At 39.1% G+C, this 23,344-nt stretch overlaps 1 protein-coding gene across 1 annotated transcript in view; it reads left to right on the top strand.

Annotated features, from left to right (window-relative positions):
* Positions 1-23,344, top strand: part of mbd2 (methyl-CpG binding domain protein 2) — a 56,155-nt gene that overhangs the window by 18,006 nt on the left and 14,805 nt on the right. The window contains exons 3-6 of the mRNA XM_028463640.1: positions 9,434-9,574; positions 10,588-10,678; positions 12,012-12,189; positions 20,698-20,825. Of these exons, the coding sequence (XP_028319441.1) occupies positions 9,434-9,574; positions 10,588-10,678; positions 12,012-12,189; positions 20,698-20,815 (528 nt within the window). The 3' untranslated portion in view covers positions 20,816-20,825. The remainder of the gene's footprint in view (positions 1-9,433; positions 9,575-10,587; positions 10,679-12,011; positions 12,190-20,697; positions 20,826-23,344) is intronic.

Below are 23,344 nucleotides of genomic sequence, written 5' to 3' on the forward strand. Positions count from 1 at the left end.
CTTAACCCTAAGACACTACATACTTCGGTAACCGTCCCAATAGCACCGGGGGTTGTCCGTACTGCAACCGTACAAATAAACACTTTTTTCATTTAATAAGAGCCTTAAAAGATATGAATATAATGAAAAAAAGTAGATGGACGGAGGCATAAACATGCGGACATTCACACGGACACATGGAATTATTACATACACGAACCTCTGTAATTGGAACAGGCTTCATTGGACGGGTGATACTAAGACCCAGAGACGAAGTAAATACGTCCCCGTACTGAATGCACAGGCTGTAATATCAACAAGTTTATCATTGTACCAGTTGTTTGAGCTACTATCTTTACCAGGGAGCAACTATTTATTCCTGGTTATTGTTTTCTGGAGGTTTACTGGGCTTTATTTACCGGTGATTAGCTCCTATCTCTCTTCCGCTCCGTGGACCAAAGTGTTTTATTCTCGAGCTGTTGCTTCAAAACTACAATCAGAATAAAGGTAAAAACAGTTATCATGTGTGGTCTTCTGTGTTATAGCCTACAATAAAAGGTTTGTTGTGCGTTTTTCCCGATAGACGTGATACGTCACGTTCGCCCCCTGCCCAATCCCCTGCCCAACCCCCAGACCTAAAGCGGATTTGAATAAAGCCGAATAAACCTGTTTTCCATGTAAACCTCAATTTGTAATTACTTTTACCATGTAAACACGTAGCAGAACACTTTAATTTCTAATGATTTCATTCGGAATAGCTAATTCCAAATTAAAAAAACATCATGTAACTGTGGCCATAGACAGTCACTATGAAGAAGCCTTTTTTGTCCAGGCTACTAGACTCAAAATGCTATTCACTTTGTTCTTCTTCTTTTTCTTGTTGGTGTTGTTGTTGTTGTTGTTGTTGTTGTTGTTGTTGTGTACACTAGTTAAAATCGCTACTTCTCTGTTATTTGTGAAAGGATCGGGCTGAAATTTGGTTGGTATAATCTATTGATGTGTACACCGAGGGGGGCCCCAAAATAAAAACCAATAGAAATTTGATTTCGAGAGTCAAATTGTACGACGGTTGGTGGTACCGAATCATTGGCACATACCAATATATAAATGGGGCCCATTTCCCCGTACGTGTCATGGGGGCGCTATTTTTCAAATTACTACTCCTCCGTTAATGCTTGTTGAATCGGGCTGTAATTTGACATGGATATTCTTTGAGCGTATGTCAAACCCTTTTTCTTTTCCGGTAATTTCTAAATTTATCGGAACATAGTTGTGTGATTCATCGTTTCAAAGGCAATTCAACGTAGATTACGAGTTTATGTCGCGCAATTTCATTTGACATTCTGCGGGCCCGGCCATAGTTCATCAAAACTTGTCAAGAAAGCTTGGGTGTTACAGTTCAACTGTTGACCGTTTTGTTTATGTTGAGTGACGTTTGACTCAGTCAGGAGTTGCCCATAGATATTTCAGGTGTTTAAAAACTGCACATTTAGGTTTGTTTATCAGACAAACTACAAATCACAACTTATAGACATTGTCGTCAGAAGTTGATCACCAGCTATAATGGTCACCAGATGAATTCAAACACTTTTATCATATTTTATTGTCATCTATTCAGATCCATTTGTTCAGGAAATTTACTTTGATCTTTATCCAACTGTCAGTCTTCCTCAGAGGCATCAGCTGATTGCTTTAATGTGTCCTGAGTTATTTCTGCATGTGGCCTACTTGACAGTTTTTCAGGCTGGCCATGCCCCTTATCACCCTGTTGACAACAGGGATGAGGGAACTTATAAGGACATATCAAAGTGATCAGTAGACGCATCTGAGGAAGACTGACAGTTGGCAGTCAAAACATGTCAGGAGTCAATTTCCTGAACAAGCTTGTCTGAATAATTTAAACTTTAACATATTTTTTTTTTTTTTTTTTTTAATCTCCTGACATGTTTCGACTGTCAACTGCCAGTCTTCGTCAGAGGAGTTCTGCGAGGCAATTCCTTTGATGGTTCCTTTAAAGTTTCCCTTGACTTCAATGTAATAGTTCCAGCAAGATGAATTTTGTCTTCTTTTTTTAACAGTGTGTTAAGTTGAGGTTTTTTTTCCTGAAAAACCTTGTCTGAATAAACAAAACCTCAACTTAACACACTGTTAAACAAGAAAACAAAATTAATCTCTCTGGAACTATGAACTTATTGAATTACCGACACTTTTATTGTTGGTTAAATATTTTTTAGTGAAGTAAAGTGAGAAAAGAGTAGCTTTGAAAAGAGATTTGATGTGAAGTCGAAGTAGAGTTCAAGTAGAAAAACAGTTGCTCATATGAAGCATGTGACGCAGTGAAAGGAGAAGTCTATATTAGTTTTCATTTGATGAGTGATAAGTGAATGGAGATATTCTCAACGTAACTATCCACAGTTAGATAAACTTGTTAATTGTTTGGACCAGAACAGTTTTGTCCCCGATTCAAGTTATCTAACCTGTGAGCCAGATTTTTTCTGCTCCATTTTGACTTGGATTCCTTCTAAGTTACATGTGATTTGACTGTGGTGTATCTGACTTAGCTTTGGCTTGACTAAATACTGCCTTTTTTCTGCTTTGGATTATACATGTTAACATACAGACCGTATCGTATCAGTGCCGCACTGTGCTTGATCTTATTTGTGGTGTGACTAAACCTCTCAGCTTTATAAAGAAAGTGGCAGCAGCACAAGTAGACATACTAAAGGATCTGATGCTTTCTCGTTTTTAGTGTTTGTTTTTGTTACGTTATTCTGCAGGCCAAAGAGGAAATAGTAGCTCTTATCATGTAGCTAGTAGGAATGTGCATTGCCATGAATCTGACGATACGACACACAATTTGCATGTCCCGATACGATATATTCCAATATATCCCTATACTAAACAATACGATATACACCACTAGGGATGTAATGATTAATCGTAAGGCAGTTAAACATCGATTCATAGGTATCACAGTTCACATCGATATTCTGAAAATTGAAACACAGTACTTTTCTTTAAACAGCAGAGGGCGCTATATCTATTTATCCTTCTCTTGTTTAAAAGTGTTGGCGGCGGGCGGAATCTCCTACTACTTTCTTTCTGGCCGCCTTCTACTTATAAACATGTTCATAAATGATTCCTTACCCCTTTAGCACCGAAAGAATATCTGTAATATTATGTGAATATCTGTAAAAGTCACGTTTTTCTATTAGCTCTGTCTGCTAGCATAGCATCTCTTTTTCACTGCTCGAATAACTGCATGCCAACTGACCACTGGGTTACCAGCGCCCTCTGCTGTTCCAAACAAATAGCTGACGTAAATGCAATGCAATGACATTTTTAGTTGCACTTTTAAAAAGAAAAAGAACTATTATGAAGTTTTGCATTGTTTACTATAGAACCAGAATTTAAATAATAGGCTTCTTCTTCATTTGTATATTATTTATTTTATTCAAGATTTATTTTTAGTTAAATATCATTGTTTTGAATAGTTTATCAAATTATTATTTTGACAATGAAAAGTAAAAGGAAAATAGTACAGTATTTTCTCATGTTTTTCCCAAAAAAAATAAAGGAATATTTTTCAGTCATCATTTGTTTACGGCCCCATTTTGTAAAATAAATCGTGAGAGAATCGTATCGTGAACCCAGTATCGTGAATCGAATCGTATCGGGAGTTGAGTGAATCGTTACACCACCATATATTGTGATATCAATAATTACAGATTTCATCTTTACAAGTACAAAATGGTATGATATACAATTTTGTTTTCTTTAAACTTGCGAGTAGAAGTAAATGGTAACTAACTGTAATTCAAGTACCAATATAAAAAAAAACAAGTGGTATATTTATTAAACTGTCAAATTAAATTTTTCTAAAAGTTTAACTATTGCTCCTACAACAGATTATAATTCTAAGTTCCTAAATTCTTGAAGAAAAAAAAAGCAACCACATACGTCTATAAAAGTGTCCAGTATGTTTTATGAAAATAAGATGCAATCAGCTTCCAAACTAAAATGCATTGAGGAGTGAGGTAGTTTAACAAGGTCTGATGTGGTTCACTGACACCTAGTGACCGAGCGTTTACGTGCTATGCATATGTTAGCGCAATTAAATGGTTTTATTGTTCAAAAACATGATTTTAAAAAAAACAATTAGGACAGTTTTTGGATTGATACGCTAATCGTGCTGTGAAATATTGCAATATATCACCAAATTGATTTTTTCTTACACCCTTAGTAGCTCGCTCTGCATGTGAGATTCTCTGAGGTAAACATTAGCTTGAATGCTCTCCCACAGCTCCTGCATGCTCCACCTTTCCCTACCATTGATTTCCTCTCTCGGTAAAAGCATTTGTCACTGCTGGAGCTTTTATACATTTCTTCTTGATCCCTCCCTTATATCGTTTTCAACTTTTTTGTTCTGACAGATGGTTCAAGCATTCGATCTGTTGTGATAAAGTGATTTATTGATCAATCTGTGCTCTAACTCTCACCTATACGCATGAAGAATGGGCAAAACAATGGTGTCATGGATGGAAAATTAGTTTATCTCCACTAGTGGGGAGAACTTAGCCTTAGGAAGCAGAATGAGGTGCTCGGACATTTAGGAGGCTCTCAGGGAAGAGCTGGTGCTCCTCTGTGTGGAGCGGATCCAGTTCAAGTGGCTCAGGCATCTGACGCCTCTCTATAGAAAGGTATTTTGGGTATGTCCATGACCCAGGACACGATGGAGAGATTATATCCCCCAGCTGGTCAGGGACAGTTTAGGGATTTCCCAGAATTACTGCAAGTTAATTTTGTATTCTTTTTGAATAATATGTTTAAGTTTTCTTTAGGGATGCACCAAAATAAAAATGTGTGCCCGAAGCCGAATAAAATATAAACGCTTGGCCGAATAACGAATGAATTTGTTAAATTTTTCACTATTTTTTTTAAAATAGTGCATAAATAGCCTAGAATACATTTTTAGACATGTTTTTTAAAGAAAGTAAATGTTTATTGAATATTCTGACATTTTTTAAATATTTCAGTAGCCTTTGCTTTTCAAAAATAGCACAACAAAGTTTTTCATTTATATTAACCCTTCAAATAAAACAAAACATGCATTCCACAAAAAAACTAAAGTGCATTAAAGGGGAGGTCTGATGAAAAAAAAATCACTTTATAATGGTTTTGCTACAGTGTTATACATCCCTTTAGCCTCATTCAGCAGGCCAAAGTTGAAAAAGTTATGTAAATGCAAACTGCACTACTGGAGGCACAAACTGCACTACTTTTTCTGCTGCCGATCGTGTTGTGAGTCACTGCTTGGAGCCACGGCCATTGTTTACACACATCAGCTGTTAGCACTCCGTGCTAATGCTACACCAGCCTATGCAGTGAGACCCGACATTGCTTGTGAACTGAACAGGAAACGATGGGGATGTTTACGGATTCGTGGCTGACAGCGCTTACAACGGACTCAGTTGTGGAATTGGACGGTTTCCAACTTTTACGCGGTGACGGAAGACGAAGAACGGTAAGCGGAAAGGAGAGAGTCTGGCTGTGTTTGTGTGCGGAAAGGAGGAGCTGCTGCTGCTGCTGCTCTGGTTCTGCAGCAACGCGCACACACTTTCCTGACTCAAAATCACTGTACGTTGTTTGATTGAGTCACACGCTACTATTCGGCCTTGCCTTTAACTCACTACACCGAAGGCCGAATGTGGCTTTTTTTGCAATATTCAGCCGAATATATTTGGTTACTGAATATTCGGTGCATCCCAAGTTTTCTTTTATTCAGACAACTTTTTTTTACTTTGATCTCCTGACATGTTTTGACTGTCAACTGCCAGTCTTCCTCAGATCGCTTTAATGTGCCGTTATTTCTGGGCATGGACACCTTGACAGTTCTGGCTGGCTGGCCACGCCCCCTGCTGCCCAATGGTCTCTTGAGAAGAGTAAATAAATAGTGGGTTCTCATTTTGCTGTGTAGAAATAATCATGAAATCACAGTTAAATGTAAAAATATTATATATTTTTGTATTCTTTTTAATAAAGGAAATTTAAAAAAAAGCCATAGATAGTGGTTATACTTTAGTACACTCAAGGTCCTTTAAAGCCTCCATTTTAACCTGCAGGAAAAAGTAAAAATCACAGAGAAATAATGAGTCATGTGTAAATTACCAACTAATTAATATGTAGATATTTCAGATTCTCCAAAAACACAAATTCAATGAAACTCCACAAAATTTACAGGACTCACAGTTTTTTCGCACTTATACCACATGATGGCATCTTTAATCTCAAATTGTTGAAATAACTCAAATTTTCCTGCAATCCTGCATTTTTCTTTCTGAAAAGTTCAATTTTCTGACAATATTTCCCCAAATTAAATAAAAATTGGTCACAAAATCAATGAAATTTTAGTACAGATCTTGGAAGCAATAATTAATGTTTGGATATTGTTGGTGCTTTACATCATTTATATGTAGAAGTGCAAATTAGAGGATTAAAATATTGAAATAACTTGTTTTCCATCCTATAATCTGCGGCCTATTTGCTTACTTAAGACGACATATCATTATCACTAGATGGTTCATTTGCAAATTATTTATGTTCTTATAAATGTACAAATTAAATGATTTTATCTGACATATATGGAAGCCTGCAATATTTCTATGCTCATTATTTAAGGATTTCATCACAAATTGTTTGGTATAACTACATTTTGCCTCAAAACTTACTATTTCTCACAAATATTCATGGAGAAAATAAATCCCATTATTTAAAATTTTAAATTATGCAAATTCAAATACTAGACATGAATATCGTTACGCTTAAAGGGCCCATATCATGCTATTTTTCACCCAACTCCATTTGCTCTAAGAACCCTAAAAACATAGTATTTGAGGTTTAATTTCCCAAACTCAACTGTTTTCCAGAGTTTTAGCCTCTGAAAAGTCACTTTCTGAACAGCTCAGTTATGAAGATTCATGAGTGGGCGTGTCTATAGACGGGGAACTGACTTCCTCCCCCCCGCACGGTGACGTAGGACCAGAGGACGCCCCCTCCTCCCACCCACTCTGTAACCGAGCTCATGCTGCTTTATAAACACGAGACAGAGCGTGGGGGCGGGGCGTTCACTGGTACATACATAGACTGTAGAAAATACATACATAGCACTGCGTGAAGGACGCTGACACGCTCACCTTTGTGGGCGTGTCTGTTTACATGTCAATCACGGCAGAGAGCTTCCTGGAGGCGAGGCTTCTCCAGCTCAGTGCCGCGTCAAATTCGTCATCAAAGTGGGAACGCGTCATCAAATTGTAGTGAGGTGTTTGGGCTCACCCTGTAGTAAGAAAGGAGCAAATCACCCTCTAACTAACGATTGAGGGAATCAATGAAAAAAATGTGTATGAAGCCCATATAGCACTTTTATCATGTTTAAAGCACAGAAACGTTTATTTAGCGTAACATGGGCCCTTTAAGGATGTTCTAAGAAGAATCACATACATTGTTCAAAGTGAAGAGCAACTTGGGGCACAATAAGGATCTGATTGCGCTTTTTTTCTCAAAGAAATCTGTATTTTCCTAGTTTGGCCCACTAAAGATTAAACTGGGCTGTAAATGGCCCCTGATTCAAAGTTAATTAGACACTTTGTAAATCGTCTAAATGATGAAGAAGCCTGACCTGTCTCAAACTGCTAAAACAGGCGGTCAACTAATCTCATCATTCATGCAATTATTTTAAAATTCTGTTGGATATCTAGGAAATGGTTGACATAACATTGTTTTTATTGTAATTAGTCAAATAGCACTCTGAATATCCATCCAGGGTAATTGAATTCTTTTGCCGAGCCGTGTTTACTGTCATTCATTAAAATGCGTTTCTACACAAAATATTAGCGACGTCAGGTGTAAGTGTAAACGTGCTCATTCACCTGCTGTCACTGTCATTACTCATGTGTGAGCGCTGTGTATATCGTGTTGATTTGTATTTAACATGTCGGTGTGAAGCAATAACTGAGTGTGTAGGGAAATAATGCCCCTCCCAAAACCGTATTGTGTATTATCCAGAAGTGCCTGCTGACTGCTGATCAAGCAGTCGCTGTGAAATCACTCTTCACCTCACTGTGACGAATGGAGAAGGCATAAGGTGGACAATTTAAAGGTCCAAGGATCTTACTTTAACCCGAGGCTAACAATTTAACTTCCTTTCCTCCTTCATAAAAGTAATCTGATGCGGCACAACTTATTTGGCCTTTGGGATGAGAATCCATTAGAAGGTTTACTGATTAGGTTGCCTGCCTGAAGAAATTCACCACCAACACTGAAAGAGGACAGCAATAGAGGATAGGAAGCTTAGGCATCCAGGAATAAAAGGAAGTAAAAAAAAAACAAAAGACAGAAAGTAATGAGAAAGGGTATAGCTAGAATAGAGTTAGGCGATATATCGTGATTCAAGGTATATCGAGTTTACTATTTTGGCATTGAAAATTACAATAACGCCTATACCAGGGGTGGCCAATCCTGGTCCTCAAGAGCCACTATCCAGCATGTTTTTTTTTTTTAGATGTTTGACTCTTCCAACACACCTGATTCAAATGATGAACTCATCATCAAGCTCTGCAGAAGCCTGATAATGATCCTGGTCATTTCAATCAGGTGTGTTGGAAGAAGGAAACATCTAAAACATGCTTGATAGTGGCTCTTGAGGACCAGGATTGGCCACCCCTGGCCTATGCTGCATCCAGGGCTTTAAATGAACTTTTTAGATCAGCAGCCAGCATGGACAGTGCACCATTAGATGGATTTCTGAGTGCGTCCTAACCAAGATCTTCCCCTCACTCATACGTGCTGTCTCTTATTGTAGTGTGGTCTGTTAGGGAAAGATTTGTGCAAAATTGTTTACAAGCATGACATTTGGCATACTTGCAGTTTTGACCTGCTGAATTCAAATCTGACGGGAGCCGGGCCCAATTCTCAATGGGGTTGCCATATTGGACAATTCAAAATGGTGACCACCCAAAAGCAGGTTTTTCTCTTACTAGCCAACCAAAAGTCACATAGTTGAAATTAAAAACACATTTCTAAGGTTCTGTACCTCAGAGATTGTAATTATGATGTCTATTTGACGGTAATTGACTGCCATCACCATTTTGGAAAATCCAATACGGCCACCTGTGAATATTTAACATTGAACATTTACTACCACAGACATGCCAGATGAACGTATCCTTAATTGATCAACTAATAAATGTGTTTGTGTGGCATTTTGCATCAGACAATTTAACCCTGAATTGTCTTTCCTTTAAGACTTTATTGAGCTAAAAATACTGAGAATCATATTGTTTATTGTAATTTGGAGAAAAAATATCGAGATATGAGTTTTAGTCTATATCGCCCAGCCCTAGCTCGAAGAGAGGAGAGAAACTCAAAAGCCTCTTTTTTTTCCCGTTGTCATGTCCAGGGAGGAAAACCGGACCTGAGCACCGCCCTGCCTATCAGACAGACAGCATCCATCTTTAAACAGCCTGTTACCAAGGTCACCAGTCACCCCGGCAACAAGGTGAAAACGGACACGCAGCAGGCCATCGAGCAGCCAAGACAGGTGACACTCACATACACGCACACACTCTGTGTATTGCCTGAGGTGAAAGATCAGGCTGTTACACAAGAAGTTACACCCCCCCCCCCCCCCCCACGCTTTCACTGTAGCCTCTGGCTGAAAGCTTGGAAGGAGAGCATCTCTCCAACCTCAAGCATGTCATGATGGCTACAGCCACAAGATGGGGCTCACATGCCATCAGAAAAAGGGACATAATTCAAAGATGTCTGTTATCGGTGTGATAACACAGAGAAGGGGGTGGATGTGGTTCATTAAACATTAGGATTAGGATGGAAATGTGATCACTTTTCTGAGTATCACCTGTCCCAGTGCACCAGCAATGTGGATTTTAGCGTTCTTTTGCAAAGCACTTTCAAATGTTTGATATTCCCTTAAAGCTGCTGGGGACGATAAATCACATTTGTTTTAAATGTGAGGCAGAGGTGGGGTAACGGTTAAGGAAGCAGTATTCAGAGGGTCGTGTTGTACGTCGCTTTGGATAAAAGCATCTGCGAAATGAAATAGTAATTTGTAATCTGTAAATGTATTTCATCCATAAGTTGCTGTCATTCGCTAAAGAGGCCAGTGAGACCTCAAAAACACTGCTAAGTGCTAAAGTGACATTTTCTGGTGTTTTCACGGATTGAAAGTTGTTGGCAAAACGATGGCGGATGTTAAAAATGAAGTTAAGTAAATTACTGTAAGAATGATGTAAAAACACTTCCTGCTGAAACCTTCCCGTGTCAACAACAATGTTTCGAGGGGCAACTTCTATATTTGTGAGTAAATTCTCCTGTTTTTCAGAAGAAATACCTTTGATTTATTGATTTATTAGGCCGACACTATGTCTTCATCTGTCTTGTAAAAAAATGCAGTTTTAAATGGGACCTTGAAAAGGCATCAGACTTTCTTCCTGCAAGTTTTCTTAACGCTGTTTTATGGGAAATGAATTGAACACTTGCTTGTTTGTTTTTTTGTTGTTCACGTCTTGTATTTGTGCATTTGTGTAACTGCAGCTTTTTTGGGAGAAGAGATTGAAAGGCCTGCGATCGTCGGATGTCACGGAACAAGTTCTGCGCACTATGGACCTGCCCAAAGAACTGCAGAGTAGGTCCTTTAGCATTTAGGCCATGGATTACGATAACTATCTGTGCACCCCCGACACCATATTTCATATTTTTCTCTTGCATTAGGGTGTTCTGTACAATAAATAAAATGTTAACATTGCATAAGTTGGGATGAACTTGTTGTTTTGGCATAAAGTTTAGGGGTAGCCTTGAAACATACTTGCATGTTTCATTTCCTTGCATATGACTGTGTGCTCCACACTTTACAGAGAAGTTGATATGTTTTATATTTATTACTGTTATAGCAATCCAACAATGTTCAGGATGTGGGATGCTAACAAATATCACGACAAGTGTCAATTCTGGTCATATTTTATAACATACGACCTCAATTTTACTCTATTACTTTGTGAGGTAATGTAATCCCTGTATCATTCATTCATTCGTTTTTCATTATGTAACAAAAACATGAAAAAGGGGAGAAAAAAAAACAAAAAACACTCATTATTTAATATTTGTTTCCAAAACCAAAATGAAAAAACGGAAAACGCCTTGTTTTTCAAATTCAAGCTCTTTTGCTTCGGTAAAGAAAACGAAAAACGGAAAACGAACACCTTTCTTCATTTTCTCCATTACCGAGTGGCCAAAGTACGTGACCCGGAAGTGTACTCTCATGCAACGCTAACGGCTATGCTAAAGGCAGTTCGGCATGACAAGATCGCTGCTTCCAACTGTGCATCCGAAACGTGTCCTTTTCGCATTAGCTGGTGTTGGGCACAGAACCTCCTCACGGACATTTAGGAGGATTTAGAGACTCCTAAGTGCTGCAGAACTAAAGATATCTCGGAATGTGTAACGCTTCACTTCGTTTTTCATGTTTTTGTTACATAATGAAAAACGAATGATACACTGATTTAATGTCGTAGAAACTTTGTTTTAGTGTTTCTGGTAATATATAGTAATTACGATTCAACCTGAGATATGGACTTCACACAAAAAGAAAACCAAGAGTCCATTATTATGTTTGGCAGCGTCAAATATCTACAAGGGTTACATGGCTCATTTACATGTAATAAAAAATTCAAACCATATTTTTATTGTATTCATTGGAAGGAGCATATGACCACATATGACCAAAATGTAAAACATGAGAAAATGGATTAGAAAACGTATCGACTCCAAATCAGTTTTCAGCGTACCCCTTAACTTTATGCCAAAACAACAAGTTCATCCCAACTAATGCAATGGTAACATTTAAGGAGGGGGTGGGGTTTGCACGGACAGTTATTGTAGCCCATGGCGTAATTAGCCTTAGCACACTCTGTAGCTCATACCTGACCGCTAACCTGAGATCCCTGGCTTTGTGTTTGTAGGCCTTGGTCCAGACTCCAGCGAGGACACATTGCTGTCAGCCATCACGAGCGCGCTACACATGAGCTCTGTGCCCATCACAGGCCAGACGTCAGTGGCTGCAGAGAAGAATCCGGCCATCTGGCTCAACACGTCTCAGCCACTGTGCAAAGCCTTCACCGTCACTGACGAACACATCCGGTGAGACGCACGTTCACTCTTTCACTTTTATGTTGCAGCACGTTTCTGCAGTCATTCAACTTCCATTCTTTTCACATTGATCTTTACTTATTTTCTCAGAATCACAAAATATCAAATTAATTTACCCCTCAATTAAAAGGGACATACTAAAGTACCAGACATGAACAATTATGTAGACATTTTGTTGCCATACATGAATTTCCACTGGACTACTTCTCATTCCTCTTGATCCCTTTTGAAATGTTTTAAAGTCAGATGCATCATGGGACTGTGGTGTCCTCTGTAATTCCTACATAGAAGAGGTTTCCCACAAGGAACACTCTACAATTTAGAGGAAATGTCAGCTGCTGTCCCTGCGATGGAAAAATCTCCAGAGATCGTGTGTAGAGATGTGATTAAGACAGATTGGAACCTAATGTCTGACAAAGGTCTAATGAAATCATAAGTTAAAATTAGAGCTGGGATAAACAATTACTTTTTAAACAAATAATCTAGCGATTATTTTTTCGACGCATCGATTAATCTAACGATTCATTTTTCCAGTTCAATTTGATTCGATTATCGATTATCTCCCCATTAATTGACTAAAAGTAAATTATACATGTTGATTTACATATCTAAAATGAAAAAAAAAAAACATGAATTCCTTAACATTGCAATATACAGTGTATTTATTGCTATTCAACTCAAAATTCCAAAATAAAGTTCAAGGAAGAATATAAAAATACAAAATAATGCATTCAGAGTCAGAGGTAGCATTCAATAAAAAAAAAAAAAAGGCAGTGAAGCAGGCAACCTGTCATGGTGTCCTTCCTCAACCAACAGAATTTAAGATTTATGTTGTGCTGGCTGAGCTTACTGAAAAAAGTGCATCTTTCAATTCTTCATTCACATGAAAATAACAACAACTAAAAGTAATGCACTGTGCCACTCACATTTTTTTTAAACTCAAAATTCCAAATGCTAATACAGAAAGTGCTTTTCCAACAAAAAATAAACTTTCCTTTTACCTTAGAAGTGTGTGTGTGTGTGTGCGCGCTGCTGCCGCCGCTGATGTCACGGCGGGTGTTTCCTCCTTGTCGCGTCGACGCGCTGCCGTCCAGTCACACCCGGGATAAAGGACGATGGTTACGGGGAACAGCTACCTTCGATGAAAAAGTGCGTGTCTTCACTGCCTTGCACTTTTGAAACTCGGAGGAGCCACTCTCGTTAGTTACTCTCCGCCATCTTGGTTTTGGTCGGATGACGCATCCGCGCGCGCATTTTGCGTCGACGTATTTTTTGTTGTTGTCTCGGCCCTAGTTAAAATGTTTAGGGCAGGCACATTGTGGACAGGTCTTTCATTAGAAATGAGGTTAACATACAAGGTGTAACATACAATTTGCTCAAAAAAAGATGTAAAGGATTGAAATTGCCGCTTGTAAGTTGACTTTGATTGTTTCTGTAAACGCTCCGATTGACATCGTCGGAAAGGTTTTGCATATTGCATTGTGGGACGTGGAGTCCAGTAGACGGATGCACAAAAGTGTTTTTACTTCATTCTCACTGTGATTTCTTGTGTTTATTCCCAAAAACTCTGCCAAAGTGACTTCCCAACACATTTCTGGAGTTTTCACAATGACAGGTGTTTATTTTGGAGTTTACATGGTAATATCCAAATCCGAAAGAAATTGAATGTCTTGTGGAGTAAGGTGACATCAGGCAGAGTACCAGGAACAAACTAGAACAACAATGGGCTCAAGTGAATCACTGTCCTCCTTGTCTGGCAAAGAAACCCAATAAATCACCGAAAGAATGAAGTAAAAACACTTATATGCATCCGTTTATGGGACTCCACATCCCACAATGCAATGTGCAAATCTTTTTTGACAATGTCATAAAGAGAGTGTATACAGTGGAGATTAAAACACATTTTCAAGCAGCAATTTCAACTTTTTACATCTTTGATTTTTTGACCTACAAGTTCTACACATGCATCATCTCCAGCATCTTTAAACTACCACCCCACCATGTTTTTGTCTTGTATCATTAGAAAACCCAAGCATCCTCAAAGAGAACATGCATGCTACACTCAGAATGTGTCCTTTCACACAGCAAGCGCCCTCAGTCTGACACTTGAAGCACAGCATCTTCATCCAGCTTCACATCTCAAAGGTTTTCCGTCATCTTCAGCAGCAATGGACCCTGAAAGTGAAGCGAGATAGATGCATTTCCTCCAGGAATATGGAAATGATGTAGAAAGCAGGTTCTATTTAGACTTTTAAACTGAAATCTGTCTTTTGCAACAAGAGGCGAATACCTGTAAATCAGTCTACAATCTGGCATTTTACGGTGAAGCTGTCATATGTGACTTATATACAGACGAATGAAATTTTGTGCAAATAATCAACATTCCTGACCCCAGACACGCCTCCTCTCTTTGCACTGCAACCACGTTGTTATTCTGAATTATATATTTCACCTTTGTCTTTCTCCTGCTCCATGTTTCATTTGTTATCTCCTGCCTCGTCTCTCTTCAGCCACTCATCTTCTGCTCTCCTCACTTGTGATTACTCCCACTACCTGGGACGCAGCAGTCATCTCCTCTCATTGAATCTGTCTGAGGCTGAGGAAGGATTCACAGGCGGTCACAGTCAATGAGCCCCAGGCTGCTTTCTAATCTGCCTGTGTTGGCAGACGTTGACACTTAAGGTGATGTCCACCCGTTGCTGTCAGTGATCACTGTCTTGGTGTTACTGGATAGCTGGGCGGCACATGTGACCAGGAGCAGGCAAATGATTTCTTAGAATTACTTTCTAAAGCATCAGGTTTCTTTCTTTCATTCTGCTTCTACACGCTTTGCCGGATAACTGTTGAGCTTAACGCCGCGAGACGGACTGTTACGGCTGGAATGTCTTCACTACCGATAGAACGTGAACGCGCTTTGACTTAGTAATGCCAAAAACAGCTTATGGAGCACATTGTTTGTAAAAAGATTTCTGAGAGTGTCCCATTCTTGGTATTCTAAAGCTTGAATATAGAGCCGAGAGAAGGTGAAGTGGTCCAGTCTCATCTCAGAACACTTTGATGAGATTATTAATGATTTTTGACCAAATGACGCCAAAAAGAAACTTACATACTGCAGCTTTAAATTGCAGAGTAAGTTGACGCCGGTTAACTGTTTCACTAAACTGCCAACAAGTGACCATGCACCGAAAGTACAAACCAAAACGGGTCCCCAGAGCAATGAAAGAAAATGGATTTCAGTTTCATTGTTAGGGCCCCAAATTTTCCGTTTCAAAATTTCTCTACGTTCGTTTCAGGGTTTACCCATCGCATAACGCGTTTCCTCTTTCTTTCCAATTCATTATCTTTCCCTGTTTTGATGACTTTACTGGCTATTAAACTTTCCGAAATCATACATCATATTCTCTTTACATTGTATGTGCTTCAGATGATTTACTAAACTGGGAAGGTATGTTGAAATCACACAACGTAGCCACCCTGCTACATCTTCAGCCCATACGCGTAGTGGGGGGGTTGTTGGGGGGGAAGTTCATGTATGGTACTGCAGCAAAAAAGAAGCAGAAAGCGCCTACCGTCCTGATTTTATTATGAATTTACAATATTAAGATGTCTCGATGCAAATTTTTGTAGTCAACATTATCAATTATGTTACTAATCATTTTTGCATTATTGCATATGTTTCACACATTTTGGTTGCCGTGAATCTCGAGACAGTCTATATATTTAATTTTATTTTTAACTTTTGGCCCCACCCCCCGGCAAGAATCTCAAACTCCGCTTATGTCTCAGCCACCCGTAGAATGAGAAAAATAAACCCTTTGAAATGTGTGATATGGTCCCTAAACATTATTTGTTAAACCTTTAATTACCACCAACTGGCAATTCACGCTCACGTTTTGCACAAAATCCCGCGCAACCGTGTGATTGGAGGTGTAATGCTTCTGCTGGAACGTGTCACCAGGTAAACCTATTACCAGTTCTGCTAATACACCATCAGCTAAACCTGTCTTTGTACCAGAGCCTTTCCAGAATTGAATGCAGTTATAATATAACATAACAGTGCGTTAAAAACGCACTTCAGATGAAGCTCTGAATTCACGGAATAACATGATCATTACTCGATTTGTTACACCTTGCAAGAGATTTTCAACGGGATTATGGGCCAAATTTGAGATATTTGTCAGTTTGTCACACTTTCCAGTGAGAAACAGTGTTTTAATGTGTCATATTGTCCCATAAAATGCATGTGAGGCATTTCTGAGTCATGCTGGAGCCCAAATTTAACTATATATAGAGAAAAAAAGGAATGTGTCAGAGTGATTTTTCCCTTCTAGAACGTGAATTTCGTTTTCTGTGATCACAGAGAATCTGAGGCCTTACATTTAAATCACTTGTCTGGTTGGATGGACTTTAGGGAGAAGGTAACTTCACAGAGGCAGTACTGTATGTGGCTTTGGGCATCGTTCCTTGGGGAAACATCGGATCACGCCACCCTTGATGTCAAGCCTTTGATGGAAACAGTATTCCCCCGTGTCAGCCTGTCATAACGCCACATAGGTTCAGAAACGGCTTTAGGAACACAACGACCTGTGAGTTGGAGGTGTTGGAGCTTAATACCATCCAGTATTCGTACGGTGCATTGGATCAGACGGATAAGTCACAGACATTTCCTGTAATAACAGCAGGAGGCACTGTGGGCATGCAAACCATGGGACTGTGCAGTGTATTTGTGTGTGTGTGTGTGTGTGTGTCCAGTGCAAAACGGAGCACTGAGAACATCTGGCCAGAGCTATTACAGCAGAATCCCTGAAATCCATTGCTCTCCTTCCCCAAACCCCCCCACTTTTCTTTCCCTTGTGGCTCTTTCCTCCTCTCCAGCCTCATGTCCTCTCCTCTCCTCATTTCATTTCTTTTTTTCATCTCCATTCCCTTATCATCCACCTTTCCCCTCCTCTCCCTCTGTCTTGTCTTTAGGCCCTGCCTATTTCCTGATCTCCATGTATCACCCCGTCTTTCCTTGTCTTTTGCAGGCACGCTCCTGAATTATTTTAATTCCTTTTTCAGCTCTTATCCTCCATCCTCCATCAGGAGTGTGTCTGTTTCCCTCCTCTTGTTTAGCATCTCTCTGTCTTTTTCCATTTTCATTCCCTGCCTCCCCCCTTCTACCTTCTCTTATATTTCCTCTAACCCTCCTCCTCCTTTTCTTATCTCTCCCCTCCATTAATTCCCCATTCTCTCCTCTTCCCCTCTCTCCCTCCAGTTGGATGTGCCTGTCATCCTAAATCGCTCTCATTCTTCTCCCCTTCTTCATTTTTTGTTCTTTTCCTTTTTTCCCCTATAACTCACATCTCTGTCTGTTTTTTTCTTTCCCATTCCAATCAAACTAAATACATATATATATAATTGTGATTATTTTTGTATACCGAAAAACGTCTTCATGAGATCGCCCACAATGTGGCCTAAAACCTTTGAAATGTACTTATTAGAAGTGTTTCTCAAACGGGGGTATGTGTGCCCCTAGGGGTACACAATGGCACTACTTGAGAATTAGAGAGTGGAAAACTACCAAATAAAGTGTCAGTCTTGCAAATGATACAAACTACAGAAATAAATCTATTCAGGAGCTACTAAATCAGTGTTTTTCAACCTTGGGGTCGGAGCACCATGTGGGATTGCCTGGAGTTCAAATGGGGTCACCTGAAATTTCTGAAAATTTAAAAGAGAATTTTAAAATTATTATTATTTTTTTTTTAAATTTATTTTTTATTAAAACAACACAATTTTAAACAACGGTATTTCTATACTTTCACTTTGTAAAATATAAATGTAGTTAAACTAAAATGTAGTAATAAAAAAAATATTTCTGAGCTGCACGAAATACTGTTTTGTTTCACTTATTTACAAAATGAGATTCTTTAAAATGTGTGTTATCACTTGTTCATTCCATCATTATAATCTGTAGTTTTTAAATTGTCTTCTAAGCAAAATGTTGCAGTTGGACAAAGGGGGTACATTGATTCAGAAATAAGAGAAAGGGGGTACTTTACCCCCAAAACTTCGAGAACCACTGTATTAGAAGATCTATGCCTATAGTGAGACACATTATTTTGCACCATATTCATTTTATTAACTTTTAAAAAAACGGGACTACTTTACTGTTTTAAAACCTGTATTCCGCCATCTTGAAATCACCTGATTGAAGTTAGCGAGTAATCACGGACTGTTAAAGACATACAAACCCTGAGAATAGAAGTCCTTTTGGGAGTCCTTCAACAGTCCGTGATTTACTCGCTAACTTCAGCCGCCAGAGCGTGTCAGCACACTGACCTCTTCATTGTCTACTACCAAACCGCAGAGTGGGAACTGGCACTCCCTGCGGTCATAGATTATGTTTTGGGTCATGACTGTTTTTATCCTCTTTTGGTAAACCAAAGAGGGTTACATCGACATCTTTAACCTTTCCTCATTATTTAGAGCAGGGATGTCAAGCTTGTTTTGTTCAGAGGCCAAATATGGACCAGTTGGATCTGAAGTGGGCCGCAGTTTTTAGGTGGGGCAAAAAATACAATTTTAACATCAATTGTTACCAATTTGTGTGTAATTTGGAGGAATCATATGCAAATGCTTGTAAGAAATTGCTAAATGTGTGGGTAAAAATTAAGTTTTTCACAATGTGCAATTAAAAATGGCTGCATTCATGTGATATAAACAAAAAAACTGCTAGCCCCTAAAGATTTTGTGTTTCATGAAATTGGTAAATTTGAGATATATACAATTGGATTATTTGGTAATTCACACAATAATTCGTGTTTTCTGTCATTTTTACTTTCTCCTGCAGGCCAAATTGGATGCGCAAAAGGGCCAGATTTGGCCCCCGGGCCTTGAGTTTGACACATGTGATTTAAAGCAACCAAAAGTAGCACAAAATTGTCTTTTTGACTGAAAAAGCTGCTAAATGATCTAAAAAGCAGGCTGAATGCTTTGCTCCAATAGAGAACTGGAAAACGAGATGGGTGTGTGTGACGTCTTCAATCAGGTGATTTCAAGATGGTGGAATACAGGTTTTAAAATGGAAATGTACCATTTTCAAAATGTGGTGCAAAATAATGTGTTTTGTTTGGCATGAGTTTATTTAAAAGATTTTAGGACACATTTGTAAAAACAGTAGATGATCTCTTTAACGCCAACATCCATCCATCCATCCGCGGAGTTGAGGCTCTTCCATTTTCGACTCTCCGATGACTCCTTTTAAAAATAAGCTAATGTCCATCATTGAGGACAGCGCCGTAGATCCTTATAGAAACATTTGATGTCCGTCTGTCTGCCACAGCTCACTGAACACTTGTCCACGCCTGCTATCAATCTGACAATCCTTCTATCCGTGGTGAATACTTGAACTCGTTCACCTGGGTCAGTCTTTTTCCCACACCTGGGGATGGAAGACAATCCTTCATTCAAATTCCAACCTCTTCACACTCTGAACCGATCCCGAGCCAACAAGAGGCTTTAATTGGATGGAGCTCTTGCATCATCAGCAAAGAGCAAAGGCGCTGCCCCACCTCTTCACTTAACCCCCCAACACAGCCCTTTGATTCTGAGACATTTCCTCTCAGACAAGATTTATAGAGAACATGCTGTAGGGCACGAGTCAGACTCAAGGCCCGGGGGCCAAATCCGGCCCTTTAGAGCATTTGTTATGTCTTGTTGGAGAAAGGGAAAAATAACAAAGAAAACATGAATCATTGTGTAAATTACTGAATAATTCAGTTGTAGATATTCCAGTCCCTTCAAATTCAGAAATTTATTGAAACTCCATAATATTTGCAGGGACTCGCTATTTTTCCCTGCTTATAATACACAACTGCAGTCATTTGCAACTACTAATTGTTGAAAGAACTCCCAATTTTTCTAAATCCTTGCAATTCCTCAAAAATCTCTTGAAATTGCACAAAAATCACTCACAACATCAAGGAATTTTGAAGTGAAGATCCTGCCGGGACTGATATTTATCATTTATTGCCTCACATACTGCCTGTTATATGTGTGGAAATACATACTAGGGCACAAACACATTGGAATTTCCCCCTTTTCTTTGCCCAAAATCTGCATTCTGAATGATAATGAGCTTGATAGCGCTGCTGTAACGGTTGTGGATGCTGGAATGTTATGTCCTTTGTAAACAGGGAGTTAAGTGGAGCATCTAATGGAAACTTGTAATTAGATAAGAGTTTTTTTTAAATATATATATATAATATAAAACGATTTCATGTAAATACATGGGATAGTAGCCAGGGGGCTAATTTCTTTTTTCCCCTCTCATTTCCTGAGAAAACATTTCTTTTTTTTTTCTCAGTGGTCCATGGTTGATCTTTTAAGAAGCCCAAAGTGTACAGATATTTTTAAATATTCAGGCCTCATGCAACATTTAAGCTCAATTTAACCAACATATTATCAAATATGAAACACTAATGCATGTGTGTGTGTTTTTTTTTTCTTTTCCAGAGAGCAGGAAATTAAAGTATACCAGGCCAGAAGAAGTCTCGAGGAGGCGCTGATGGCCGACGGTTTGGCGCGGGTCGCTGAAAACACACGCGAGCTGCGGGAGGGAAAAGCAGCCTGAAGACGGAGAGGTGAGATGTGTAGAAAGTCATTTTCATATGTGCAGATAACCTGCATATGGGATCACAGAAGACCGCTGACATTAGCGAGTTGTTATGGTAACTCGGTCTCTTCTTGGGCAGATGGAATGAGATGCACAACAGTCGAAAAAGAAATATGAGAAGAGGGGAAGGAAAGATGTGTGTAGTGTAGAGGTGGAACATATTTTGTGCGTTTGTTGTGACCAAAACATGTTGTTGAATAAAAAAGTTGTATCAACATCAAATAAGAAGATGGTGGACCATAGATCTCTTTATCAAAGGGAATTACTGTTTTAATGTCTATAAAATGTTACCAGCTGGATTCCACCAACATTCACAGTGGGAATTATTTTCCAACCGACGAGTTGTTAACTTACAATGTTACTCAATTGATTTGAGATCTTACTGTACATCTTACGAAGCCCAGGCTTTAAAATCCAACTCATAAAAACCACACAAAATATTGTCAGTTGTTTTTAAATTGCAATTTATCTTATTTTGGGCAATGATCTTAAAATAAATAATGAACTTACAGCTAAAAGTGAGTAGTGAAGAAAGTAAATGCTAATATACAAATCAGTGGTGACCAGTACTGGTTCATGGACGATTTGGTTGCTGGCCACAAAGACATAGGCTGTGTTTGAAATCGCATACTAACACTACGCACCAGGGGTTGAACGACTTCATAATTTTAAAGGTCGACTTTAAGTGCATACTAGTTGAGTCGACGTCGACTAGTCGATGACATCACCAAGAGCCATCTGTGACCCGAAAAAATCTGTGACCGCTGTGGTTTCTCGGTGGTAGAGAAGAAGAGTTCTACGTCAACTGCGTAAACCTCTTCGGAGCTATTAAGGAGCTATTTACTCCCCCTTAAACATGACGCTCTGGGGGGTGAAGTAAATGCAGACTGGAGAAGAATTACAAACATGTCCACCCAGAAGCCACAGGGGTTGGAATTGTCGCCACCTCCGGTCACAGATTTTGGCACAACAGCGATCTTTTCCCGCTAACGGAGCCTTCGTCCTGCGCTGCTGTTTTGCAGATCTGCTTAATACACAGACAGCTAACATTAGCATGTATATTAGCTGTAGTATCTGCCTACTAGCTGCAGTTTTAGCACAAACCAGGAAGGAGCGATAAACGCTTGATGTTGTGCTGCCTTGCAGTGCAGGGGTGAAAAGGACCCTCGTTTGCTGCGTTGCGCTGCCATTTTGGGCAAAAGTCAGGTACTGCGACTAGTCGACGTCACAAGACAACATGACAACACTAAAGTCGACTAGCTGGTTCAACCCCTACTACACACTACACTATCGGTGAGTATATACTGTCTACTATATAGTATTATTTGGATGATATTTCCCACTGAAGTATACTTCCAAGTTTCCCAAGATGCATTTCAAACCTACAACGATAAAAAGCGAAGTGACCAAGTAGAATATCAACATGTGCTCATTTCATCCAGAAAACTTGCTGAAACATTTCATGCCGACATTTCTGAGATTTTCAGAGACCTGCCATTGTGCTATTGACAAAACTTCTGGTTAACTTGAAAACATGACCTCTATTTCCAAAAACTAATGGAAGACAAGAAGAGATGCTTTTGTTTTTAAAAGGGAATGTTTGACTTTTAGCTTGAAGCCAGTGCCAGGATGATGTTAAGTTCCACTTACAATGCATCATGGGGCGGTTGAGTATAGGGTTGGGCACCGAGAACCAGTTCCAATTAGGAACCGGTTCCTAACGTCCGGTTCCGGAACCGTTACAAAGATGTTTGAATTTCGATTTGTTTTTTTGATTCCTAAAGGCCCGCACGAGTTTGTTTCCACGGCTTGCTGTGTGTTTACGCTGGGTTTGTATAAGGTGCGCTCAGAACACGACTGTAGCGACTGCAGTTTGTGTGTGTGTGTGTGTTTGCCTGCGGAGCCGCTGACCATAGGCTGACAGGGGATTGAGAGAGCGGTTTAAATAATCAACTTATGGAGTTACTAAAGGATGAGTTCTTCCTTAATGTAGGCGTATTCCCCGCTAAATGAGGAAGTGTAGGACAGACTCTGCTGTTGCCTCGGAATTACAATATATAAAATTATATAAAACATAATTTATTTACAGTCAAATTTACATATGTACATAAAGAAAAAATACTCGGGGTACTTTTACTTTAATAAACAGATTTAAGAATTCAAAAATGTCCAAAGTTTCCACTGACCTTTTGTCTTATATTAGTCTATTTTCTTTTTAAAACAGTACAATTTTTGTGGCTTGATGCTCCAATTACATTTATGTATATAATATATTCCCAACAATATAAACAAGTTCAAAATATAACTATTTTGATAGTTTCTGTTTCCACTGTATCCAGAATAACAATAATCTTTCTCAACAAGAACTGTTGATTGATTTGTCACATGACTGCTCCAGGGTTTGAGTTTGTTTTATTTTGTTTCACGTCTACCTGTTGCTCTTTGTTTTTTAGACTGCTGACAACTTGTTTGTAGTTTTATTTCAGC

Source organism: Gouania willdenowi, chromosome 12 (assembly GCF_900634775.1).
Source record: "Gouania willdenowi chromosome 12, fGouWil2.1, whole genome shotgun sequence".
Classification (NCBI taxonomy): Eukaryota; Metazoa; Chordata; class Actinopteri; order Blenniiformes; family Gobiesocidae; genus Gouania; species Gouania willdenowi.